Below are 11,578 nucleotides of genomic sequence, written 5' to 3'. Positions count from 1 at the left end.
CCATCAGAGCAACCCCCAAGTATCAGCCATTGCAGGAGAAAGGGCAATCCTAGGTGTCCCTGATACTCCCCTCTTCAAACTATAGCCTGTTGCTGTCATCTCAAATTCCAGCTTTCCCAATGGGTTATACCATTCCAATTTTGTTGCCCTTATTACACACCATGTTCAAAGCAATAACTAGACACCCATTTGCAGCTGTGGGAATGTGTGCGTTCTGGAAAAAGGGCAAATCCTTGAACTATCCTGTTTTGTATTTCATAGCGGTATTGCAAGAACAGATACAAGTTCAACTCTGGTCATGGACCTCCTGTAAATTCTAATGCTTGTACTAGTGTAACACCTTCATGCACATGTCCCCACAGCCGTTAGAGCTGCAATGGTAGCACGTGTAGACAGCTTTGATCACCTAGGGTCCTGTGGCGTCACTGCTATTGTTACTTGAGCAAGCTAGGTCAATCTGTATGGCTGCAGTCACATCTCTGATGGCAGTATAGACATTCCGGCACTGCCATCTCGCCTTCAATATAAGGATACTGGCGTTCCCCACTATGTAGAACAGTGATTTTGTGCAAAATTGCCCTTTCTTTTCCACCTACCCTTGTCATGAAAAATGCATCAAAATAATTTAAGTTCACAAAACTACTTCCATTCGTTTTCCCTGTTGAAGAGCAAGGAGAGATTAGAATAAAACCACCACCATTTCCCAGTTACATTTTATTTGGTCTCTGTATTATCTAACTGTACATATCCTAATATTAAATTCCTTACAGGTTGTACGTCCTATAATGTATCATGGGTTGAAAGCCAGATGATTTCTAACATACAGAGCGAATAATACCAAATGTTACGGTCAAAGTGAAGAAATAAGCAAGCCTGCATCCCAAAGAATAGTCTCCCCTGCTTCTGTCCCCATTAGAAACAAATACAAAATGCACCAAACTTAGTAAAGGAACAGATTGCTACTTTCTACAGCCAGAAGGCATTTATCGTACATCAAGGCTCATTTAGCATGCATTGGCGTTAATGTGAAGGAAACTAATTGTGGAACCAAGAGGTAGAACTGGGCAGGGAAGGAGAAAGGTGGGTGGTTCTTCTCAGCGGCCAGAATATAAAGAAGAAACCCGATGAATAAATTAAATATCTAAAAAAGGTGAACGGACAACTCCTTTGTATCTAGTTCTAAGGCAGTGGCCCAATGTTTCCTTCTCTCCAGGAGTAAGGCCTGTTATGCTACGCAGCAGTGAACTAGCGAAACCTCAGGGAGGACTCTTACAGCAGTACCAGGGCTATGCTGTAAATTATTTTCTTACAAAACTGCTAGACAAAGAAACTAACACCAGTGTTGATATTTAGACTCCTTAACAGAGGTGACCTGGTGCTGGCCCCTCTTAGACAGGATCCTAGATGGGATGGGTCTTGAGTCAGACAATAGAAAGATAGTGACAGAAGTGCTGAAAATCCAGCACTCCTGGTTTGAACATTCTGGCCAAGCTGTTCCACTATCCTCACTTTACTGAGGCACAGGCAGGATAAGCAACTAGCCCACCACCGCAGAGCCAAGACTAAAACCCATGAATCCCTGCAATGGGGCTGCTGGGGACAGGAGGCAGGCAGATTCTGCCCCATCCCAAGCTTTAAGGGGAGCATTCAGGAGGTATGACTGTGTGGGTGGGGAGGTGGTTATGTTTTTTCCTTCACTTCAAACACCTAGCAAATACATTGCTGATATTCTTGCTTAGTAGTGAACTCAAAAGACATCACCTGTAACAGAGGCATTAGAAAAGACAGGAGTTTAGTCCTCTGCAAAGGGAGAGAGAAGGCAAGAGAGCCTGGAAGTGCCACAGGTCACCTTGCTGCTTGACTCTGTGCCGGCCAAGGACTCAGTCTCTGTTCAGAGTGCACCAGGCAGCTGCAAGAGAACAACTGGTCAATGCAGGAGCTCAATGTCACCCCTGAAGCTTTGTGTGGGCAACAGCCAACCCTCCCTGTGGTGGTGAGGTGGGAGAGGGCAGGAGGAGGCTGTGTCAAAGCGGGATTGCTCACTGCAGCACAACCGGGAAGAACTTGATCTCTGCCTGCAAAACAAATCACGCTGAGGGAAGGTAGCTTGTCACACAGCTAAAACATTGAGGGAGAGGACTAATGGGTCAAATCCTGTATTAGTAACTCTGGTATAAAGCAGGAACTGCCTCAATCAAATCAATCTGAATTTACAACTTTGAGAATGAGAGCAGACTTCTGCTGTTTACAGCTGTACTGAAAAATGAATTGCTTAAGTAATTAAATGCTGCAGGATGCTAGCACCATCCATCAGACCCCACCCCCCACATGCATTGCAAGATAACTACACTTCACAGCCCCGGTGGGAGGTAAGTCATTATTATCTGCAGGGGCAAACCGAGGCACACAATGGATAAGGCTTTGTCTCCGTTCACAAGGTATATTGCTTTAACTATACCTCCCGGTGAAGTGGTAGAACCCTTTCAGTGTGGACATGATGAAAGTGTTATACGGGTATAGCTTAGTTCCATATGGGACTAAGGACCTTCATACTGCATAGCTGCATCCATAGGAGGGGGTGTTACTGGTATGGCTCTATTTTTTTTTAAATCACTAAGTTACACCAGCAAAAAAATTGTGTGAGGGCCCTAGAAAGTTGCCCAACTTGACAGGGTCACGTCTGATCCATATCTCGTGACTTCCAGTCCTGTGGCTTTTACAAATTTGAAAAAATCAGCAGCTGCGCTTCTTTGTGCAGCAGTGAGAAATGGGGACTCATTTTGTCTTGCACTGAGTTGCATACAAATATTTAAAGTGACAAACTCGTGACATTCACAAGCAAAAAAATCCACAATGACTCAGCAGTCTCACTTTAAACACACAATGTTTTATGCTGCTCTCACGGAGGAGTAACCTCTGCGCTATGAACACATGGGCCTGTTTCTCCAGTGTGTTATTCCGGGTACAGGCATTTACACTGGGGGTGGGGGGGCAAGTGCTACCATCATTTGGGTTGGGTAGCATTTTATACCCAGCATAGGCTTAACTGACTCTAGAGGGTATACGGGCATAAAGAATCAGGCCCTCAGTGTGTGTGTGTGTGGAGGGGGAGGAGTTGTGCTGCAAGCTGCGTCAATGCCTGCAGCTTAATGGATTTAAAAATATACCCCTGGAATATTAACATTTTTGTCCTGAAGGACAAAGTACCGTTAACAGCATTTACTGGGCAGGGCAGTAGTGTGCAGATGGGTACAAGGTAAGGCTGCATGGTAGCTTGTCTGATAGGGCACAGAGTTCACTAGTAATTAAACAGATCCAGCTGCTTAGTCCTTTGAGACCGTTCAGCCTTCTGCCTGAAATGACTGAAGCAGGAATGTTGGCTTCCAAGTCCCTTCAGCTATTAAGATCCCTTGACTGCTGTTGACCTTACCTGGCACAGACACACTGGAAACTGCTTCAGGCTGAGTCAGTGTGTCCACTTTAACATGCTGGAACCCTTTACAGGGAGCACTCTGCAGGTGGCTGAAACAAAGTTTGAGAAATTGTTAATTGTGGCCTATACATTCTCCTTTGTTTCAACAGGAGAATGCTGTGTTGGGGTTGCCCATTGCTACTGGGAATTGCAGTCAGGAATGATGCATGGGGATCAAGACAGACATAGATGTTTGCAGGGCGATACACAGTTGCTGTTTGTTTGCTCGCTATATCAGGGTCCCACCGTATGCTGACTTGTTGGGGTTTTTCATGTACAGTTCCAGTAATCCAGAGTGTTTGCTCCTTTCTCTAGCAAGCTCACTTTTAATCAACCTAACCAGTGGGGACAGAAGAGTGATTCAGATGTTTGGCCCCAAATTCATATTTAATTAAAAGTGCAACAGCCCATTGTTCAGTGATACGGGCACTAACCTCCGGGGGCAGATCCCCTCTGCTACTGCCTTCTGCTCAGGCAGAGGTAGAATTTGACCCTAGGTCTTCCACACTTTAATCTCCATCCCACAGAGGGCTTTTGAGGCATCTTTTGGCCCAATTAATATGTAGTTAAAGGGAACAGATTCATTAGAAAAGAGTGAGGATGCTCTCCCTATCAGGATACCTCTTTGTGCAGCACTTAGGACATTCACTTGAGATGTAAGCAATGAAGGTTCAAATCCCTTCTCCGCAAGCTAAAGGGGGAGTTAACCCAGCATTACCCACATGTAATGTGGCATTTACTGAGCACACTCATTCAGCACTGCATGCCCGCTGCAGCAGCTCTGTCTAGACCTCCACTTATAATGCTCCTGGAACAAGGGGTGCTGCTGCCTCCTCTGGCTTGCAGTAGAAATAACAAACATCAGCAGCAGCACCCCCCACTTCAAAAATTGTTCCAACACCACTGTACTGGAGTTCCCAGGGTAGTTTGCCCCATTAGTCAGGAGAAAGGAGAAGTTCTAGTCACCAAATGACCTCACACTTGTATCTCGGCCACAACTCTGGGTCTTAAACTGTCTTACCAGTTCTCTGGCTGTGCATTTGCATTTTACAGCACTGCAAAATTAAACACAGGTCATGTGCCAGTAGGGGAAGGGTGCTATAGCTCAGGTACTCCTTGACCACAACCCCAAATTTGCACCACAAATAGGACCCATACCCTTCTGCTTGCACAGTGGTTTTTAACCTGTGGTCCGTGGACCCTTGGGGGGCCACAGATATGTCAGATTGCCATTTGAAATGTTTAGGGGTCTGCAAATGAAAAAAGGTTGAGAACCACTGTACGAGCATACCTATTTCCAAGCCCATCAGACCCTATGAACTTTAGAGCACTTTGAACATTCACCTTGAAACAGAAATGCTACTGCTGCCTCCGTGTGGCCTTGTGCCTGTTAGCAGTCCCTGTCTTGCTTACAGCAGCACCACTTCATCACTCCGAAGGGGAAGTCTAACACTGCCTGGATTATTGGGGTTGGGAGGTTTTATTTGTGAGATCAAGGGAAGATGAGTGAGATGCATTCTGTGTGACTACTGCTCATTTTTTCTCTAGCTTTGTGCAAAGGAAAGATTTCTTTCCCATCCCAAGAACATGTGTGAAATTTCAGCTACAGTGTGTCAGTAACCTCACTGCATGCTGTCATTTATCAGCCTGCTCTCATTATCAACGGTGTGAAACTCAGCCATGGTCATATATCAAAGTGGATACAATATTCTAGGAGGTAGCCCTGGTCTGTCTGTTGACGGGTTTATAAATTAGGACCATTACTTTGAATTCATGTCATGGACAGACCTGACCTAACCCGAGAGTTAATGAAGAACCAAGCAGCAGCTGAAGCAAGTAATCCTTGCTCAGTATCACTAGCAAGATGTGAAGGTAGGTAATTGCAGTCCGACCCAACGGCAGCTTTTTCAGGGTCAGCAGCCAGTATCTCGCTGGTATCTCTAGTGTACTGTGGTGAGAAGCAAGCATCTCTAGATAATGTGGTTACAGGTTGTCTGCTAAGAATAAAACAAGTGAGAAACTTCCATTAAGAATGGCAGCCCCTGAAATGTGCAAACGATCAGTTAGGCCTATGGAATCAGACAACAGTTCAGTCTCCTCAAGTGTCTCCTGTTAACAAGGAGTGGGTGATCCATAGCACGGGGCAGCTTGTTCTTAAACTGATGGTGCTGCCCCATGCACCTGAAGCCGTCCTCACCTTTGTACAGTGTGGCTGAGAGAGCACTTGTGCAACAAGGAGATGCAAACGCCAGAGGGAAGGTTTTGTGTGCTCCGATGCATGAAACAGTGATAAGTGTAGCAACAGGGTATTGAACGCATCAGACACAGATTCGGAGGGGGAGTAGAAATGTTTCAAATATCTACAAATGACTGACTATTTTTGCGAGTAAATATAGCTCGAAGGGGTGTTGCATTAGACATTCAGTAGCTCATAGTTCTATGTAGGGGGTTACATAAGAGTACGTGGTTATACCTTGTTAGTCACACAATATAGTCATGTGAGACATTCTACAGCCCCTCTACTGAGAGTCATTACTGATCTATAACATGTTGACATGTATTGTCAATGTATTGTATTCCGTCATAGAAGATAATTACAATTGTACCATGTGTGCTTGAAATTTGTGTGTCTGGTCAAGCAGATAACAAAAAGTCTATGCCAATAAAAGTTATTACTTCACCCACCTTGTGTATCTCATAAAAATATGTTTTATAATTCAGGGTCAAGAGTCTTATTATCTGCATAACTTCATAAAAACAGACAGACAGAAAAACTCTCTCAGCACAGTCCATTCTATAATTAATGACAAATATTTTGGGATATATTACCTGGTACAAACAAGCTCATACTGTTGTGTGACTACAGACTTTTGCTTTAACCGAAGGCAAAAAAAGTACAGGAAAATGCATAAAATATATCACCTGGGGCTAAATATTTCCCAAACACTCCTCTTTTGACTACATAGTTGTATTACCAATTGCATTTAGAAGCTTTCTGCCAATTTTGGGCAAAATTAGACTATGTTTCTTTGAGTTATGGCCCTGTAATGTTGCACTCCATATGTTTTATAAAAATATGTTGGTAAGTGTGAATATGATGTAACTGGAATATGCTTTATGTAAAAGGTGTCTTGTAAGGTATCATTACAAAGCATATAATCTACTGAGTGTGTTCATCCTATTTGTATGAATGTATCATTCTTGTATCTGAAATCAGGAATATGAAATATAATTCTACGTCCTGTTGTAGTTATGCAAAGTGTGGGCCATTAATGGTGATCCTGATGGCTCCCATTAATTAGAACAATTGGTCGTAGATGGTGCTGTTTACTTGTAAGCCTTCCTGTATATGTGTGTGCCAATGAGTGGGTAATGAGATCTCATAGGATATGTGAACATGTCACATGATACTGGAATCCATCTTTAACCTGGTGCTTTTCCATTTAGAAGGAGGGGTGGGAACCCAGAGAGAGAGAGAAAGGATTCACATCTTGTGCCAGAGATATAAAAGGGGATGAAACAGAACAAAAGGGTCCCAGTCATGAGGAATCCTCTGCTTTTCACCTGAGATGTCAGCTGGAACTAACAAGGTCTGTACCAGGAGAAAGGATTGGGCCCAGATTAGGAAGGAGTCTAATCTGTGAAAGAAGCTTAATGGAACATCTCTAAGGGTGAGATTTACCTGTATTCATGTTTTGTTTTATTTTGCTTGGTAACTTAGTTTGTTCTGTCTGTTATTACTTGGAACCTCTTAAATCCCACTTTTTATACTTAATAAAATCACTTTTGTTTATTAATTAACCCAGAATAATTAATAAGTTATTAATACCTGGGGGAGCAAACACCTGTGTATCTCTATCAGTGTTATAGAGGGAGGAATATTTATGAGTTTATCCTGTATAAGCTTTATACAGAGTAAAACAGATTTATTTGGGGTTTGGATCCCATTGGGAGCTGGGTGTCTGGGTGCTGGAGACAGGAGCACTTGCTGAGCAGGTTTTAGTTAAAGTCTGCAGCTTTCAGGGCGTGGACCAGACCTGGATCTGTGTTTGTAGCAGGCTAGCGTGTCTGGCTCAACAAGACAGGGTTCTGAAATCCCAAATTGGCAGGAAAATGGGTTCATTGGTAGTCTCAGCACATCAGGTGACAGTCCCAAATGGGGTCTGTGACCGAACTCGTCACAGGCCCTTTTTGTGATTTTATGATGATAAAGTTTAAACAGTACATGATATAGAAAAATGGCACAACTTCAAGCCTCTACATCCGCCCTGGTGATGAACACCAGATACGTGCCTAATACGTGGCAATGCAGCCAAGAAATTTTTCTAGCGGATGGGTTACCCTTTAGTGCCCCAAAAGACATCTACTGTGCTTTATGCAATATGTGGAGGAGTGAAAGGAAACCTACCAGCCAAACAAATACATACACCCTCCCCTCTGCCATTTCTCTCGCCTCTACCAACCCACTCATGCTAGAGTCAGACGCAGCCAGCGATGGGCTTATGTGTTCTGAGAGAAACCATGGAAAAGGAAGAGGCATAAGTGCGTAGTTTCTTTTAAGCCTTTTCCTGCCAATGAATCTCCCTTTCCTAATATCTCTCCCCATGAGACTCTTGCTGCTCTCAACCTTTCCATTCTTCTGTTTCTAAAGGATAAGTTTTATTGCTGCCTCTCCTGGCCACAGCACTTCTGCCTCAAGAGGATGGTGGGCCAGGGCCCTTGTCTGTCTCTGAGCTCAACAGACTTTAGCTATTGCAGTGGTCTCACAAAACGCAGGCTTGAAGCAATTCCCATCCAACCAAATGAAAAGCAAAATAAATGTCAAATGTCATTACAGTGGCAATGAACTTTGAGATGCTGCTATGAAGAGATTCACATGTAGTATGAAATATTTGTATATGTATGTATACATGTGTGTATACACGCACACCTCGCAATCTCATATGTGTGTGTATATATAATAGGGAGGGTCCCAAACCAAGACCAAAGGGGTTGGATCACCCGCAATCTGCAGGTCAGGCCCATCTCTGATGTCTCATTTTATTAACCTGTATGATTAAATGTTGCTACCCTACCTCTTCCAGTCCTCCTCAGACTCCCAGAACTCATAGACGATGAAAGTGACTCCGTCCGGGAGCCTCACTGCAGTTACACTGAAAGTGATGAGAGAGAGAAAAATCAAAAGCAAACACACATATATGTTGAGCAAGATGAACTATTCCAGCCACACCACTGGATTGAGAGCTAAGCGATGACTTGTCAGCTGGCATGAAACCCACTGGCAGCAGGGCTCTCAGCAGCAAGAAGTGCAGCACATCCCAGCTCCCCATGTCAGACACAGACACAAAATTAATCGGATACTGGAATGTTCTGCATGCCCACAACCCCCACTCCCAACCACAGAAGCTGAGGGCGTTTCAGAAGCAGGACCGAAGGCCACACGGCACAGTGACTGGATGTCAGATTCAGGATTTCTCCATCTCATGGATGCATGAGCTTGTAGCCTCTGTCTGATGAGTCAAAAGTCTCAATCACCTTTACGCCCCAGAATGAACCAACTCATTGTGTAAGCAGCCAGCTGGTAACTTGCTGCACTCTCACACCACTCCCTCTAAGGCCTGGTCTATACTAGGGGGGTGTCGATGTAAGATCCGCAACTTCAGCTACAGGAATGCCATAGCTGAAGTCGAAGTATCTTATTCCGACTTACCTCCTGTCCTCACAGTGCAGGATTGACATCCGTGGCTCCCCTGTCGACTCTACTACCGCCGCTCGCTCCGGTGGAGTTCCGGAGTTGACGGGAAGCGCGGAGGGGGATCGATATATCGCGTCTAGATGAGACACGATATATCGATCCCCGATAAAGCAATCGCTACCCGCCAACAGGGCAGGTAGTCTGGATGTACAGTAAGGCTGAAACATGGAGCTAGTCTTACAGTGTGGCTGTATCTTCCTTAGCGCATGAGCATTAGTAATTTAGTGGGAGGCAAACTACAGACTATTAAGTTTACCTGGCCAAGGCCCGAGGAGAGATCAGCTGCATCCAATAAGAACAGGGATTGTGTCTGACTTTTCTATTGGGGTGAGGGGGGGCAGACCTGGCAAGTCTGTTCCAGGAGCTTTACACTCACTGACTTCACGTCATTCCAAACAGCCACAGCACTTTCTGTGACCTCAGAATTTCACAGGCAAGCCACTACCTAATGCACCTGCACAGCACATGGCTTTCCTTGACACTGCTTTTTCCTGACCTCTGAGCAGTTCTGACACATGCCCTTATCCCCTTACGTAATGAATAATGTATCTGACACGGGTTAGAACTCACACTTCTCCATTGAGGGCCAACGTCCCTGATGCATCATCCCTATGGCTCAGACTAATATCAGCTGCTGCACTCACACAGGCCAGCACAGTAGTGATTGTATTACATTGAAAGACGACTTAAATGGAAACTTTTGCTTCAGAACTGCGAGGTTTCTGATCTGGGGTTTTAGGTGGATCCATTATGAAGACATAATTTGGATACCAATCCAGGTTTGGATTTCAAATTGTCCTCGCCTCATCTTGCCCAATTTTGAGGGTGATTGCATTTTGGTTGGGGCTATCTCTAGAACAGTGGTTCCCAAACTTTAACAACCTGTGAACCCCTTCCACTAAAATGTCAAGTCTCGCGAACCCCCTCCTAAAAATTAATATTTCCAGGGATACTCTCCTTGATCCGAGTATAAATTATAAAAGCAGTGATCTTGCAAACATAAACATTGTTTTTATGACATGCTTATTACACACTATTTATTATTAATCATCATTTATCGTGACAGTATTTTTATTACATTATGAAAACGGCACCACACTTCCAAGCTCTCACTTTCGTAGCTTGTGTCACTTTGAATAAGTCTGTTATAAGACAAGGCTCCTAGGTTTCATCAAGGAGTATCAGATGTGAAACAGCAGGAAGGTATTTAAGAAGCCAACTCAAAAAGTACCTCCTACACAAGCATTCAAGTCTTGAGCAGTCAAGGCAAACAATGCACGTTACAACAAAGCTTAAACTTGTTCTTCATAATAATTTAAAAAACAATACTAGCTGCCTATTTAATTTTAAAAACAGCAAAAAATATTCACCTCCCTTTCCATTTCTTATAAGGAGTCTCGAAGTTTAAATCTCCTCAGTGTGATAGGTAGGCTTGCTTTGATCTGCTTAGCTCTTGGAAGTCCAGGAGCTCTGCACTGCTGACCCTGGGTTGCCCAGGGTCCCTATGGACAGCTATGTCCGCCATTAGGGAATTTTTTCCCAAGAACCCCCTGTAACATTTTGCGAACTCCAGTTTGGGAACCACTGCTCAAGACTAAAGCTAAAGCTGTGTTCATTCTGTGGCATTTGTAACCTGTAAAGCTATAAGCATTTGAGTAGCTAAAGCGATAGTGGTGCTATATGTTAAACCTGAAGAGATTCATTCTTTGAAACAGTTATTCCCATTTTCCTTCCGAGAGGTGGAGAAGCATACTTACTGGAAACAGTCTCTCTGTCCTGCCACATTCTTCAGGTACTGCTTAAGGGAGCTACAGAATTCCCCTAGGTGCTTCTGGGAAACCGTCATCTCATTCCGTACCAGAAAGAGATACTGAAAAGGCAATGCAAAACAAATCAGTAATGCAGCTGGAAAGTAAAGCTGGTAGATTTCTTTGTTTTATGTCACAATCACAATCTTGGTAGTCACCTGCTGTCATTTTTACATTAGCCTTGTGCTTTCTGGCTCCACTTAACTGCTTGTCACTGAGGGCCTGATTTCACAAAACAGCAGCAGAGGAAGCACCATCTAGTCGAAAAACACTGGACTGGGGGTCAGGAGACCTTGGTTCTGTTTCTGGCTCTTTCACTGCTGTGTGACTTTGGGCAGGTCACTTCAGCTCTGTTCACCTCACACCCCCCGTCTTGTCTATTTAGACTGTAAGCTGCTGGGGCCAGGGCAGTATTTTACCATACATGAGTACAATGCTCAGCACAATGGGCCTCTGATTTCAGATGGGGCTTCTAGGTGCTACCATAATAAAAAAACTAAACATGTAGAGAATTTCTCTGTTGATGTTAATTGGACTTTCCCA

General features: G+C 44.1%; 1 protein-coding gene across 1 annotated transcript in view; it reads right to left on the bottom strand.

Moving 5' to 3' along the window:
- Nucleotides 1-707: 707 nt before the first annotated feature.
- Nucleotides 708-11,578, bottom strand: part of NECAB2 (N-terminal EF-hand calcium binding protein 2) — a 316,012-nt gene continuing 305,141 nt past the window's right edge. Inside the window, exons 10-13 of the mRNA XM_050922735.1 lie at nucleotides 10,985-11,097; nucleotides 8,548-8,625; nucleotides 3,431-3,522; nucleotides 708-1,909 (exon numbers count right to left, since the gene is read on the bottom strand). Coding sequence (XP_050778692.1) covers nucleotides 1,881-1,909; nucleotides 3,431-3,522; nucleotides 8,548-8,625; nucleotides 10,985-11,097 — 312 coding nt within the window. The 3' untranslated portion in view covers nucleotides 708-1,880. The remainder of the gene's footprint in view (nucleotides 1,910-3,430; nucleotides 3,523-8,547; nucleotides 8,626-10,984; nucleotides 11,098-11,578) is intronic.

This window comes from Gopherus flavomarginatus, chromosome 14, assembly GCF_025201925.1.
Source record: "Gopherus flavomarginatus isolate rGopFla2 chromosome 14, rGopFla2.mat.asm, whole genome shotgun sequence".
In the NCBI taxonomy this organism is placed as follows: Eukaryota; Metazoa; Chordata; order Testudines; family Testudinidae; genus Gopherus; species Gopherus flavomarginatus.
The sequence above is the reverse complement of the archived record's forward strand: the minus strand, read 5'-3'. Positions and strand labels throughout refer to the sequence as shown.